This window comes from Halyomorpha halys, unplaced genomic scaffold (assembly GCF_000696795.3).
Source record: "Halyomorpha halys isolate HHAL.00 unplaced genomic scaffold, Hhal_1.1 Scaffold691.1, whole genome shotgun sequence".
NCBI classification, from domain to species: domain Eukaryota; kingdom Metazoa; phylum Arthropoda; class Insecta; order Hemiptera; family Pentatomidae; genus Halyomorpha; species Halyomorpha halys.
The window spans coordinates 202738-219338 of NW_027113417.1; the positions used below are offsets into that span (position 1 = coordinate 202738).

The 16601-nt window shown below is 30.8% G+C and overlaps 2 protein-coding genes across 2 annotated transcripts in view; one reads left to right on the top strand and one right to left on the bottom strand.

The window, feature by feature from the left end:
• Positions 1–16601, bottom strand: part of LOC106685423 (uncharacterized) — a 58121-nt gene that overhangs the window by 32875 nt on the left and 8645 nt on the right. The gene's annotated exons all lie outside the window — the stretch shown is intronic.
• LOC106685422 (DNA damage-regulated autophagy modulator protein 2) overlaps positions 1–16601 on the top strand; it is a 53003-nt gene that overhangs the window by 22795 nt on the left and 13607 nt on the right. Inside the window, exon 2 of the mRNA XM_014428068.3 lies at positions 8888–9009. Coding sequence (XP_014283554.1) covers positions 8888–9009 — 122 coding nt within the window. The remainder of the gene's footprint in view (positions 1–8887; positions 9010–16601) is intronic.

The following is a 16601-nucleotide window of genomic DNA, read 5'->3' on the forward strand; positions in this document are numbered from 1 at the left end:
TTATTACAACCTGGCTAAAATAAGCGAAAAGTGGGAATGTAAAAGTTTGGCTACTGATTGTCTTTTTTAAAAAGTCCAAAACACAAGACAAAAGAAGAAAAAACTACAAATAAGTAACCTAACAAGACAACAAATAAAACGATGACAAGCTCAGCTGGTTTGTTGCGTGACGTCATTCTCCATGTAACAGATCTAGAACAGACTCTCATCCATGTTATACATTATATCGTTTTAACATGGTAAAAGAAAGAAATATTTTTCCATTTAACATAAATTTTTCCATTTAACACACTTTAACATGTTAAACTAAAGATAATGAATACCCCCTCTGCTGGATTATTTCTCCAGTGGAGCAAACCCTCTCCATTCATGCACCCTCCGGCCAGCGACTCCTGGATCAATGTTGTTAATTCCACTTTTAGCTGACCCAGTTCACTCTCGTATAATGCCATGTGTGTGGCAAAGGAAGGGCCGACTTGTATGTATATGTAACCAACCGACTGCCCTACAATATCCTTTAATAATGTTGCTCTTTCTTCAGGACAGATGGCTAAATTTGAATCCTCACACAAGACTTATTAAACAAACAGTAAACTTCCAATCCATTACAATAGACTGATACATGATTGCAATAAGAAACCTATCTGGACATACGGAGTTGAACTTTGAGGCTCCACTAAACCTTCGAATTTCTCTCGTATCCAATCCTTATAATCCAAAATCCTTCGTAAAATCCTCAATGCTTCTTACTTTGTCACAAAAAAAAAAAAAATCATCCATAAACACCTTAATGTTCTATATGTAACCAATCTAGCCCGAATCAGATGTCAATTCCTCCATTATAAACTCCCTAACCACCCAAACCCACTAATTTCTACCCCTGCTCCCTCTTCCATTCCTGAAAATCCTCCAAGGCGTGTAATGTAGAAATGTTACTAGAGTGCCACTAATGAGTTGTTTCTTTATAAGCCTGTATTATAATCTATTGTTATTATAATCAAGCATAAAATTTACTTGATGTATTTTTAAGTAAATACAGTTGTAAATGTCAATGAATAATTAAACAAAATCTAATTTGGTTTTTAGATACAAGTATTGTATATATTTTACTTATATTGTGAATAAAAATTAAGGAGGGAGGGGGAAAAAACCAGATTAATCAATAAGATGTATTATTCCTCTTGACCGTCTTCGGAAAGTTCAGCAACAAATAGGATCAAACTCTTGACAATACTTGATATTGTGACGGATGATTTCGGATTATGTGATTTTCAGTTTATATATAGAGACCAAATCCTTTATGGGCGTTCATAATAATATTGGTCGAATCAATCATCGATATGGACAGCCGTGCTTACATGCTTTCATGAAATAATATGGGTAGAAAAAAAATGGTGCAAATTATTTCATAAAAGTTCATTATTTTAATTAATTAATTATTATTTAAAAAAAATAACAAATAATCTATGTCTGGTGTGTCCACACATACAGCATTCCTTACTGCCTCAGTGGTAATTTCAATATAAATATGCCCAGTCACAATCTTTCAAGAGCCCAAAAGGACAATAAAATAAGTCATTTCACTATAATTTTTTATTTATTACTATAATTATCTTTAATGAAAGCTATATGCTGTTAAGAACCGAAATTAAAGACTGGCAATTGAAGAATAAAAAAAATAGCTGTTCCTGAAGTCCCAAAAAATCATTTTTGAGTTCTTTTAAGTAAAAAATAAATAAATTGGACTAAAATTGTTCCAACTAAGGTGTTGTTATCATTATTTTATTTTTATTTTTTTTTAGTTAAGCTTTGTAGACATTTATCATTCAAATGTGCATCTGTAGTTTCGGAATAATTCGAGTGATTTGAAAAATTTTATTTCTTTATTTATTGCTATTTACAACATGTATATTTTAATGCATTTAGTAAATTTGATCTCATTTAAATTGGAGTGTTATAGGCGTGTGGAGAAACTACCCATTGGTAACACTGTAATGACGTTTTACATTAGCAGGTCTCGTGGCTATCTGCTTTTCAGGCGCCTCAGAGGATTGTCAGGAATGGAAGAGGAAGCAAGGTTAGAAACTAGTGGGTTTGGGTAGTTAGAGAGTTTGTAATGGAAAGAATGATATCTGGTTCGGGCTAGATAGGTCACATATGGAACATTAAGGTCTTTATGTATGATTTTATTTGTGACAAAATAAGCATTGAGGATTTTACGAAGGATTTCGGATTGCAATGATTGAATACGAGAAGAATTCGAAGGTTTAGTGGAGCCCCAAAGCTTTGTTTCATAATGAAAGCTAATAGTATTAGTTCAAAATACAAGTATAGAAACAACGTGTTAATTACACTAATACATTTATTTTTTCATGATAGGAAGAACTATTAGTGATATTACAGGAGTTAAAAAGTACTAAAGTACTATTTTACAAGTCAGTTTAATTGTATTAAGTTAAATCGACAAGACTAATAGTATTAGTTTGTACTTAATTATGAAACAGGGCCCTGACTGGCCTTATTACAGTCATGTAGATGTTTTTTGTAATGAATTGGAAGATTTGAAAAAAATAAATAAAAGTGAACAAGTTTCCAAGGGAACCTCCTCTTACTTATTGAATAATAAATTGTTTTTTTGTTTTTGTTTTGTAGAGAAACTAATTATCTTTCGAAAGGTTATAAATGTAATTTACTTCTAATAACATACAATAGTTATCCTTCGGAATGGCCGAATGTAGGAGTGCTTTAATAAGAAAATAAACATGTAGATATTGGATATTGTTTATTATAATTGACTTTTTGAGTTATGCGCAAACGTTATCTTTTTTTTCGTAAATTGTATTACACTTTTTTCTCGTGGATTTATCCCATATAAGAAAAGCTACAAGGCTTTATGTATTAATGGATTTAATTTTATGGTAATGACGAGGTCCGAGGATCAGGTAGTTACATTAGAAAAATACAGGTGGCGGACGAACATTTCTTTTTTAATTCTACTTATAACCTTAAAGCCTCAAATTTTGGAGTGTCATTAATTTTTTTCCCTTGCCTATTAAAAAGTGCCATTCTTAAAAATAAATGTATTTTTTTGCTAAATTTAATTTTAAACATTAATCACCCATTACATATTTTCTGTTTTTGTAATTAGTAAATTATCAAAATAAACAATATTTCTTGTCTGAAAAAAAAAAAAAAAAATTACTTGCTCAAATATAGTCCGACTCAACTTCAAGAACAGTTTCAACATAAATATTAATATTTTGGCTTAATATGCATTTTTCCTCGGCTCATGGTTCAATCAACTTTGGCAATTCATCATTATTAAATGAGAAAAATACCATTAGGCCTCTTATCAGATGTCCTCCTCTCATGCCAAGACTATATCGCATTCTTCATAAGATTATTTATATTTATTGGCTGTTCTATAATATTATAATAATATAAAGTATTAAAAACAACAAAAAATAATATTTTCTGTTTTACGCGAACAGATTAAAATTGATATATGATTCATATCTACAATAATACATAGGTTTAAGACACCTTTACACGGTGACTCTCTGTCGTTATAGTACTATCCCGAGTTGGGTTGTAGTGTGACTGATTATTTTCCACACGTTGACAGTAAAGATTATTTACCTAACCTATTTAACTAACCTAAACACTTGGAATAGAACCAATTTTAATTTCATAAATAATCAGAATATGACTAAGTATCTTTGGAGGGTGTTAAAAGTAGTCATTAAAAATAAGTCAGAAAATCCTAGAAACGTTTGTTTTTAAGAGTTGATTAACCCTTCAGCGCTAATCGTCACCTACAGGTGACACAAATTTGAGATTAGATATCATCAGCTGTTCCAGTGCACTTATATAGCTTCATCTATACTATTTTTAAATCTTAAAAGAGATAAGAATTGGTTTGTTGCCAAAATATTACTCATTATAATCATTTTGTTAAAGGTGTTCCGAATTTTCAGTGACTTGCATAATTTACTCTAGTAATGGAACGAAAAATGTATGTAAAATCACTAAAGTCACATTTTATTTCAACTGAATATGCATTGTCATTAAAGTTGTGTTTTCCTACAAAATATGTTGTGAATTAAAGACACGATTTACACTTCTATGTTGTGGATCAGTGCCTAATGTCACCTACATAACCTACAGGAGACTTTGCGTATAATAGAAACAAAATATTAAGGGATGCAATAAATATTAAATACCATTTTTAGGTAATTTTCATTGTTCACATTTGCAATCTAGAGAGTCATTTGAAAAGTGGTTTAAATCACAGTGTTTTTATATGTAACATTCCCATACATTTAAAGTAGTCCTACAATTAGAAGTGTCCTTGAAGCGATTGGTCCTCATCAAAAGTTTTCACTGGGCCAGTAAATGAACAAAAATAAAATATCTGGGGTATGTATTTTTCTTTCATGACTGGTATCGGCGAAATTGTATAGAAACCCATTCCAAAGTCATTAAAAATTGTTTTATTTAAAGTTCATATTTTTGTGAAATTTAGGCTACACGAAGAAAGAAAGAAAATGAAGATAAAAAAATATTTACTTGGGACGTTATAGGTATTAAAGAGATAGAGGAGTTATGAAGGCAAATCGATAAGAAAGTCATAAATCAAAATGTCCTGAAATGTGTAAAACACTGCCTATTTCGTTCATTTTATGACAGTTTTGCTGTTTAATATAAAATGAATAATAAATTGAATTAGGAAAAAAAAATCATTTTATGACTTATACTGCTTTTAGTGTTCTCTCTCACTATATTAAAACTGTGTTTTCAGGACCATTCACAATTAAAGTGAACAAGGTGCAATAGTTCACTGTCAAGGTGTTTAAATGTGGCAATCAAAGTGACAGTTGCACAACAATAATTGCTCTCAAAGCATCCACCTTGATCAGTATAAACCGTGACCAGCATTTCATTTTTTGTATATCTATTGTTACATATAGAGCTGTGCGGGAGACACTTTTTCCTTAGCCGATTAATTATACATAAGATTTTTCTAATCTATTTATCGCAAACTCCTAATTCTAACAAATTTAATCCACTTAAACACTGATGATTTTCTATATTTGGATTGATATTTGAAGAGATATTATTATTATTATTATTATACCACCATGGACATACCATGGAGGTCTACATCGCGCGTTTCATCACGTGGTTTTTTCCTAGGGTGGATTCGTCACTCCCACGCCTTTTTTTAATGAGTGCCACACATTGGCTAATGGGCCACACAAATCCCCGGGAGGAGGTTGTGAGTGAGTTTTGTATTAGTTTAGGCTTGAAAAAAGCCCGGGTGGGACCGGGACTCGATATGACAATCTTTGGATTGGTAAACTGGCGCGTTACCATGCTACTACCGCTGTCCCCATTTGAAGAGATTTAGGTTGAAATATTTGCCGATACATAATCGAATCTTTGACCTAAAAACATTAGATTGAAATACACGAGCCTATTTTAAATTCAGATATACCTCAAGATGTGATGTTAAGATTATAATGGGTTAAGATTATAATAATACTTGATAATACTTTTGCCGATTGCTCGGTCCATAGAATAGAGTTTATTAACACAATACAAATGCACCAACTGATGCGGGTAGATATGGAGTAGAACTATTTCTTTATTATCTATATGTAATAATCACTTTAGGCGTGAAATTACTTTTGGTGGTAAATATTTTTTTATATATTTGGTGTTTTCTACGGTATTTAACGTCCTTTTTCTGGTGGTGAACGCTTAAAGTCTCAAAACGTGCTAAATCTAATATAATTTTACATTCAAAGTTAGAATGGAGATTCAAAAAAGGAAAAATGTGTAAATAATTCCAAAAAGTCATTTAAATCTATATGTGTTGAATAGATTTTAAAGATATGTGGATCGATGGACGCTCATAATCATTTATATTATTGGTTGAGAAATTCCTTTTTCTGGCCAAGTGCTAAAAGGAAGGTACCGCTTGGTTTTACTTAAAGTATACATCTGTATCGAAAATTTAAGTAATAACAGTAATGGCTTTTGGGGCCGCCATGTTCATTCATTTCGAACGGTAGTGATTGTATGCGAGAACGGATACCAATACGTTCATTGTATCTCTTTTAGCTATTGTTGAATTATATTTCATATATAAGGAAAAACAGTATCTAGGATCTGCTGAAAATTTCTGGTAACCTACACTAAACCTACCTTATATATTTTTTGGAGGGAAAAGTATAATGGTGAGGGTAAGTTGCCAGGAAAAGTGAAGCCAAAAAAAGTGGGGTCTTATGGTGAACACCGAGTGCGTAGCAGAGCAGTAGAAGTTTTCGTTACAGTAGCAGAAATCCCTATTATGTTTAAATATACCTTAGCCTAATGGATCGGTCTCACGATTAACCAAAAAAAATAAACAATGATAATTACTAGTACTAATTAGACAGTAAGAAAAAAAAAGAAATAAATGAATACTAAATTAGTGTATAAATATATAATGTCAGAAAACCAATTAAAATGTCACTTTAACTTTTTACGAATTGAGATATTCCTTTGAGAAAATTGGTTTTTGTAACCTTGAGTTGTCTGCTGTTCCGGCCTACAGTAGCAGAACCATCTCACCCCATTCTCCTTCCGCTTCTTTACAAATAAGTATTTTTCTCTTTACGTTCTATATTCTAAATATAATAATTTTGCGGAATGTCTCATTGGTTTCAGAGAACAGTTCTGCATGTGGCTATAGGTCACATATTTTCACATCTTACTTTCCTTATTAATTGAATAATAAGGAAAATATGATGTGAAAATATGAGTTAACTATTATGTGGTGGATTTAAAACTTAAATCTATATTTTAAAAACACAAAATGCTCTTAACGAAAATCGGATTATTCGTTCAGGATAAAATCTTTTATTTTGTGTACATAAAATACATCAAGTATATTTGAAATAATATCATAATGGTATGGTACAAGCATGTAGAGATACTACCCATTAGTAGCACTCTAAGAACATTTTTACAATATAAGGTTTCGAGGCCATCTTTTCGACGCCTCGGAGGAAGGATAAAATCAAAAAGTAAATTCTACTAACTTTGGTGCGTACCATGAAGAGGTAAATTTACCATTAGTCCCAAGTTTAATTTTAGTTAAAAGTTTATTCACGTGTTTTATTTAAGTTTGAAACATTGGTCTTATTTATTTTTTAGGTTTTTTTTTTTAATGATTAAAGCCTAGGATGTTGGATACTGTAGTAATATGCTTTCAAAATTATAGCATTATCCCTTTGAAGAAAGCATGGGAGGATGATATCATTTCATGTATTTTTTAGAGTAAAATCAAAAAAATCTTTAGGATTTTATTAAATTTATTTATACAAAAAGATGTGTATTAATTCAAACTAGGTTATGTTAGGTTATGCAGCACAGGTTTCAGAATGCAATGTTTTTGAAATGTTAGAGTACAATTTAAGCACTCTAACACTTTAATTAGTGTGTGCAAATGTTACTAACTATCAATGATTAAAATTTTGCATAATCCCTAATGTATTAAAATCTGATACTTACGACTTGTTGGAAATTTTCGCACTGACCTACTAATAGCTACTAATTAAAAATGTACAAATATTTTCGATCATTGAGTCAGGTATTTAATATTTGTTAGGGATAAGCAATTCAGACACTATTCTTCTATCACCAAGCAAGATAAGAATGATGTTGGAATCATTCTGTAACAGATGTTCAATAGGATCTCCCTTGTATCTCTAGTATCACCACTCCAACTGATAACTTATCTCGACATAAGTAATTTAATACCACGTCCAGTTGTATAGGCACGGTAATTCATTTTTTATGAGACTCTCTTTGAAAATTATCCCCAAATTTTTTTCACCAGTTACCGTTTTGGTCCCTTGAATCAGTAAAAAAGCCCAAGAGGAGATAAAAGTCAGTAATTTCACCCCAATGTTTGATTAATTTATTGAAAACTCTGTATGACTAATAGTAAACATTTATGAGTCCGCCATAACGATCCATATCGTTTAAATTACCAACAAAACTAAAAAACCTAATAGGACATCATTTAAAGCAGAGTAAATTTACTAAAATACCTTTACAGAGCTGTTTACGCACTACTGAAGCTCGAGATACTGTTTTTTTTTTAAAAGCAACATTTTATAAAAAAATTTCTGAAAAATCAATAGTTAATCTAGATTTCGGGAAACATGAGATATTAGGACTCACAGTTTATGTCTTTATTTCCTTAGGAATACTAGTTTCCATGATATTTGAGAAAATAAATTGAGTTATAGTTGTTTCGACAAAATTTCATATGTAAAATATATTAATATCACAATGTATACGCAGTATAGTTCAACAAAAGGTGTCAATTTCACATTGTAAAACATAAATATAAGAATTTGTAATATAATCAAATAAATAAAATAATTTTTGAAAATAATTATCCTACAGAAAAAAATAAGAGTAGCAAAACCATATTAAATATGAATAATAATATTTAAATTTTTGTATTTTGTAATTGGCACCTTTTCCTACACCAAATTAAACTAATATGACCTTATTTTTGTTTATTTTGTTGATTTTTATTTATTTAAATTTAAATTTTAAGTAGAAATGTTGAATTTGCATAAAATTTGTTCAATTTTAATTTTATTTTATTTTTTCATCTGATAGTTGAGTAACTAAAGAGGAACACTATAATTAAAAGTAGAAACCAATATATATTTTTTGTGGGTATTTAAAAAAAAACAAAAAAAAAAAACTGATTTAGTATATAAGAAGAATACTAAAATATATATAAGTATAATAAAATAATTGACTGCTTTATTTCACAACTATGTATAAAGATATAATTATTGTTATCTACTTCGCACAGGTACCTCCTGAGCGTCTATTACCAACATGTCTACCCAGTTTTCCCTTATATCAGCGACACAGGTGCCGAAAGTCCTGAAAGCTCAATCTTCTCTCAGTTCATCAATATCTCTGCTCTACTATGTAAGTATATTTATAAACTAGTTATTACGGAGCATTTTTATTTATTTATTTATCACCCTACCATGTCTGTTAGGCAATGGGTCGTAAACCATTGCTGTAATCAGAACAATTTACATAATTTGCTTTAGCTGAGCACACAGCTTGCTCTTCTATAAATTATCTTCTTCTGTTCTGTCCGGAAGCCTCGCAGGTGCAGCTTCTTGTCTTCTACCCAACGAGATGTGAGTTTCCGTTCCATCAACAGCTTCCTTCCATCCGTACACTAAGACCTTGTAGTATAGGTAGTTTTCCTCATCATCAGAGCTCAGCCTCTCTCATAATCTTGGCTCCCAGTACCTCATAGGCAATACAAGCCAGTAGGACGTGCTTAGCGGTCTCCAGAACCATACAAGGGCATAGGGGATCGACGTTTACACCATGTGTGGGAAGATTTTCTCGTAAATCCCCATTCTCAGTAGGAGCTGCGAGATTCAATTGTCGGGAGGACTCACATTGACTCCAAGCGTGGAGTACTGGTTTAGAGTAGCCCTATTTGGGGTATTCACCTACCATAGGTTCCATTCTTTCAAAGTATCTTCTCGGAGGACGCTCTTCCATCTGTTTGGGTTTTTACCAACACTCATCCGGAGGTTCTCCGGTAGATCCGCCATACCTTCTCCCTTCAGCACGTGTTGGTTGTATTTTTCCTGCAAGAGAAAATCAATAAATGCTCCCTCTGCTGCCGCCTCGTGAAACATTGTTCTGTATGCTGGAGTTACTAGTAGCAGATGCATCTTTTGAATTGTCGCCAACCTGCTATTACCGAGTATTTTCGTTGTTATTATTGTGTGTTCGGTAGTTTCTGAAACGCTGCACTTGGGTAACAGCTGATCGACAGGCCACACAGTTTGGCCCGGAAGCTCCCAGCCACGTTGAGGACCAGTGAATGCCTGTAGGCCGTGAGAATTTTATCCCTTTTCATCATATCGCTGCTTTGCTTAAAACGGTGGTAAATCTAACAAAAAAGTTTTTAAAAATTTAGGTTGAGGTATTTCATAGATTGTAGCGTAGACTGGAGTGAATTTGATACCCTAAAAGCTTGAGGAAAGTCTATAGGACGATCACAGTAAAGAAAGTAACCCAAGTCTACAGTATTATTTTTGGAATACGTCCAATTATAAATAAAATAAAAACTTTTTTTTGCAGATTTATGTCCCATTATTCAACTAATATAGTGTGACATTTTATTATATTATTTTCTTTTATTATTTATTATTATATTTGATATATTATTATATTTGGTTACGTGATTAACAAAGGAATGTACCAATGTACCACTAAGGGAAACATATACCCAAAAAAGTAATAATAAGTATTCATTAATTTAAATTAACTACTTACTTTAACCCATTTACGAGTTATTGAGTTTTTTCTGTGTAATGTTTTTTTTTGGGGGTCTCATGTTTTGTTTTGTTTTTTTATCAGAAAGCACAGATCGGTGATTTTCTCTATCTAAAAAACACCATCAACATCAATATCTAAAAAATATTTTCATTGAACTTAGACATATCTCCTTGTAAAACTAAGAGAACTTTACTGTTCTGCTCCAAATTTTGAAATGATACTGAATCTTTTTTTATTTATTTATTGATATTTACAACTTGCATATTATAATACATTTAGTAAATTTGATATCAATTAAATTGTAGTGTTACTGGCGTGTAGACAAACTACCCATTGGTTTTACGTTAGCTTTATTTATTATACCTTTTACATTAGCAAGTCTCGTGACCATCTTCTTTTCAGGCACCACGGTCAGGAATGGAAGAGGAAGCAAGGTTAGAAACTAGTGGTTTTGGGTGGTTAGGGAGTTTATAATGGAAGGAATGATATCTGGTTCGGACTAGATCGGGTACATATGACACATAAAGGTCTTTATGTATGATTTTATTTGTGACAAAGTAAGGAGCATTGAGGATTTTACGAAGGATTTTGAATTGCAATGATTGGATACGAGAGGAATTCGAAGGTTTAGTGGAGCCCCAAAGCTCAACTCCGTATGTCTTGATTAGCCTCATTACAGTCATGTAGATCAGTCTTTTGTAATGAATTGGAAGTTTAGACCGTTTGTCCAGTAAGTGCTGTAATAGGCGAAATCGACATGCAGTTTCCTGTCTTTTCAGTCTTGTGTGGGGATTCCATGTTAGCCGTTTTTCCAGATGTAGTCCGAGGTAGCGGATCTGTTCGACAGGGGTAAGATCAACATGATTAAAGGAGACTGTAGGGCAGTCGGTAGGTTTACGACGAAGGGTAAAGGTGATTTGATGGGATTTGTTGGGATTTATTTTAATCCTCCAATTACGGAACATTCTTCGAGGGGATATGGGAATACTGAGTCTAAAATCGAAATACGGCTATGGTGGATCCTCACCATAACGCGAATTCGTATATAAAGTGAGTCTTGCACTGGTCTTAGTCTTAGAGGAAGAGGTCCACTAGTTATGGATACATAAATTAAGTATAAATAAAAAATACAATTAACAACATTTCTGTATATATTTTACTCTGAAAACTTAGGAACTTCTTCAGTCATTCTACATAAAATTATGATTCAAATTCGTTTTTTTTTTATAATAAAATATTGATATTACTTTGGCGTAGAATTTTTGACAATGCACAAGATTACCAAACATACACTGGATACATTTGGGTACCTTCACATACATAATTAATACTAACCTAAATGTTATTTTTCTTATAAACACCAAAATTGAGGATGTAGCTGCTTTAGGAGGTATGGTAGGACACCTCTTTTTTTTTTTTTTTTGAATTTCTCATCATCTCAACTATAATCTCTGAAATGCCCAAAGAGATATCTCGGTTTTTCTTTTTGTTATGACAGTTTTCTTGATCTGTTGGCAATCCTTTTCTTCTATAGAACACACTTATTTTCTTTTAGAGGCCATTCTTTCGAACAGTGTAACTGGGAAGTAGGTTTAGAACCTTTCTTCCAAAAGAAACCTACAACTAAGAGTAACATATTCAAGATAAAAATTATTTTATATTTTATTCAAGTTTAAATCCAAAGGAGAACTCTTTGCATCCAAAACGTACGATTGACACGCAACGGTTCCCTTCAAGCACAAGACCAAATTTGTATTTAGTTTCTCTCTGAAATTTATAATTCTAAAGAAGAATATTTTTCTCTCAGTTCCTTTCATAAAAAGTAAAATCTATTATGAAGTATATATATATAAAAAAAAAACAAGGAAGTTTTATGAAGTCTGAATGCACCTGATTTAGCAAATATATTCCTGAAGAGGATGATTCTGTATACTGTGTAAACAGTAGTGAAGGAAGAGGAGAAAATTTATACTTCAGTAGATTTATTTTAAAAATTTTGAGAAGTTTATAGTGAGGAAGTATTTGTCTGAATTAACTTTATATTTTATTTGTTTATTCTAGTGTTTTACTTACTTATCTTATTAATTACCTATAAATTTCTTTCTCATTCTTTTCCATAAATTTAATTTTAAATTATTGTTATTAAATTAAAATATTCATATTTGTTTATTCATATTTGATTATATAACTTTATACATTATTTCTTTAATCTTGTTATTTTACTTAAATATTTAATTACCTATGTATACGTTTTATTTCCCACTTTTTTCATTACTTTATTTTAAGTAGTTCCCTCCTTGTACATATATTAACTTACTAGATTTTCATACTTAGTTTATTATTTGTTCTTTCCTCTTACTTAATTTTAATATTACTCTTCTCATACAGCCTTTATCTTCTTATGATATTTAAACTGTCCACGTCTTTCAATACTATTTATGTATCTATAATATTAGTTATTTTCTAATCATTCAATATATTCTTTTTTCAATTGGTTGTTATCTTATTTTTTGTTCTTAGCCGTGATGAAGGGTTGAACTTCTGGCCGAAGCGTTGGCACTATTTAATTCCTATATGGCACTATAATTCCATCCATACGTTAAAAACCTTGGTGTTACTATAGACCAAACTCTCTACTGGAAATGCCACGTCTCCAATATTTCCCGTCGTACCTTCTTCACTCTAAAGCATTTAAATTATCTTCGTCATCTACTTCCTTTTGAAACCCGTAGACTCCTGGTTACTTCCTTAATATTCCCCCACTTTGATTATTGCTGTGTGGTTTACGGGGGTCTCTCTGGGGACCTTGGTGCAAAATTAAAACGGTTAAATAATTGCAGGGACGCCACTGTCACCCGATTTTATGAAGAGTTGAAGTGGCTTTACTCCTCCTTCAGTCGTAAATATTTTCTTGCTTCCTTTCTCTACCAAGTTATCCAATCCCGCCGTCCATCGTACATCTCTGATATCCTTCAATTTAAATCCTCAGTGCATTCTCGCATATCACGGCCTTCAGACTTATACGCAACTGCCTATCGAACCGCAGCATTTGGCAGATCTTTCCTCATCCGTTCCTCTTCCTTATGGAATTCTATTCCCTCCTTTATTCGTAGTTCTAATACCCTTCCAATCTTCAAATCCCATATCTTCGACAACCTTCTGTCCACCCAATTCCGGAAGAATGACAATTGTTTCAAAAGAGCTTTATATATTTTCTGTCTCAGATTTTCGTTTATAATTGTAAAATGTACATTAGCAGAAATTGTATCTTTTCATTTATTATTTTTTAGTTTAATTGTATTTGATTTTTTATCATTTTTCTTTTTTTTCTATTTATTATCAGAAGTAATCTTATGTTTTATGATATGACGTGTGGTTTTATTTTATTGGCTCTATCATTATTTTATATATTATGTTAATTATTGTTGTTTATTTATATCTTTTCAAATTGATTGTTTTTTTTTTATTTTATGACGTTTTGTAATTTCATCTCCATTTTTTATTTTAATTTTTACTGTAAGGCTCTAAAGCCTAATTTTGACGCCTGTATATTATTCTAAAGGGAGTTAATCCCAGAATAAATAAAGATTATTATTATTATTAATTATTAGTCGTGAAGTGATTTTGTGTCATCTTTTTGGATGAAAGTTATTATCATTTGGTATTAACATATTTTTTTTTTGCAAACATTTCAATTCCAAACTTTCTAACAAAACTACTGAGAAAGTGATTCGCATGAAAATAATAATCTAGCGATTCTTTAAGAAATCGTTTCTCTGAGTTAGTCAATAATATTTTCCTTTATTTGTTGTTATTCCTATACAATAAAGGTGTTAGTGAGTTTTTGTTAGTAAAAAAAAATTTGAAAATCAAGTTAATTCATTAACTACTAGTACCTAAGCTTTCTTGATGAATATCCTAGAAGAAATATGTCCAAAAAAAAAAATAGTTAATTTCAGTTGCTTATTAATTGGAGTACAAAAAAAGTACCCCGGAGTGAGGAAGTATAACGTGTTTGAGAAATCCCTAATATGCTATCTAAATTATTTTATTTAGAGTTTATTGACATGGCCACATGCTCCAGCTCTACAGAACACCTGGATGGAAGATCATAACATCGGTCATCGTTAGGAAGTCACATTACCATATCAATATCTCTTCTCTTATCGCTTATAGGAATTCGCAACCAAACAGGTCCCATCATTATAACAATATTATAAAAGATATGTTATAGGTTTCTTCTGAAATTGAAAAAATATGTACATTCACTTAAGTATTGCGATCGTAATTTTAACGGAAATACACATTTTAATGTTCCTCAGTCAAAATAACCTGATTTCAGAAAAAAAAAAAATTAGTACACTTCAAAATAAACGAAAATAATGCAAATGAACATGTCTATAAATTAAACTGCTTCGTTATTCCATAAGTTAAATTAAATTAAAATTAAAGAAAAGAATCAAGAGATAAAAACACTTTACTAAAAATGTTTTGTTGCCCAACTGCATTGGGTCACATCATACACAGTTTACTTATCAATATTAAAAAAATATATATTTTTAAACATATTAATATAAACAGTCACAGAATAAAATAAGATACAGAGTAGCAGTATAAATTTTTTTGAATTATATGCTGAAATTATACCTCTTTTTTTTATTGTTTATTGTTCTTTTTCCTCATTTTTTCTAGATTTTTATTATTCATTATATATGTCTATATATTTTCGATTATTTTTAATTTTACAATTTTCTCTCTTTTCCGGACATGACTTTTTTTTCTTCTTCATCAACCATATAACTGATTTATGATCAACAGTATAAAAAATAATTAACATTTTAAATATCGGAAATATATATATATATATAAACCCAACATGGCCGTCCACAATTATATTCAATTAAAATTCAAATAGCATTCTATATACATGCTTACAAAAAAAATTTAAAATAAATAAATACATTAAGCTAAAAGAAATATAATAGTGATAATTAAAAATTAAGAGAAAATTTTAATAAATATAAATATAACAAGTAAATATGTGTTCCATTAGCAATAAATAAGTTCTGGTTGACAATTCTTGTGTATTCTAATCTGGAATTATATTTTTTGGCAACAAAAAATTTATCTCTTTTGGGAAAGAGATGCACTTTTTATGTGTATCCTCTTTTCCCTTTTTTGATTCAACCTATAAACCAATTAAAATAAGGCTATAACAGGCAAGAGAAATATTTCTGTTAAAACATGTCTACTATTAGAAGACTTTTTGGACTGACTAAAAAGTTTTGTCTTAAAATACACAGCTTAAACAAGATTACATTGGTTGGGTGTATGGGAAGTGATAAACCTGCAAGATTGCGTCCATTGATAATATAGTAGCTTTGCATTAAAGGCATTCTGGTATTCACATGACCTCGCATCAGCTTAAGCAGGTATGTTTGCTATGCACAAATTTCGGTCTAAAAAGGAATTTAATAACAACCCAAGATAGTAGAGAAATGAGGTAATTTGTAAACAAAAATGACATTGTTCAGGGTTGGTTTCATAACATAAAAAAAAAAATATTATTCAAACAGTTGCTAAAGCAATGTTGTCTTATCGACATTCTCAATCGCATAACTGTCACTCATTCTCAATAATAAAAGTAAATATTGAACTAAAAATACCATAATAATAAAATGATTCCGTAATTTAAAAAAAAAAAAATACCAACCATCAATTTACTATTTTCAAAAATTAGAAAGGTGAGAAATAATTCAGTATTGGTCTCATTTTTCTTTTACACTCCCGGCAGTTCGTCTCAGTTTTTATTCGAATGTAAAGTACTTCATTAGCTATTTAAGTTAATTGAAGTTCGCCCTTAGACTAGCAATTTCTTCATATTAAATTTAACTACACAAAAAGACCATTGTAGCCTCAAATAGATTAATTTATTGATCTTGCCAATTTTTCGCCCCTTCAGGCACCATCAGAGCAATACAGTATCACTGAAAAAATACACACCATATTTATCAAAATCATAAATAACAGTTAAAAAAGTAAAAATATTACTAACAAAGAAATTGTGCTCAACTCCGTACACCTCGTCTTGGTAATTAAACTAGAACTTTCTCCAGGAGCAGAGGAGTTGCCAACATAAAAATATTTTAACTATTATAAAAATACAAAAATGTAAAAAGTTACCGAAAAATCTTTTTTTTTTTTTTTTT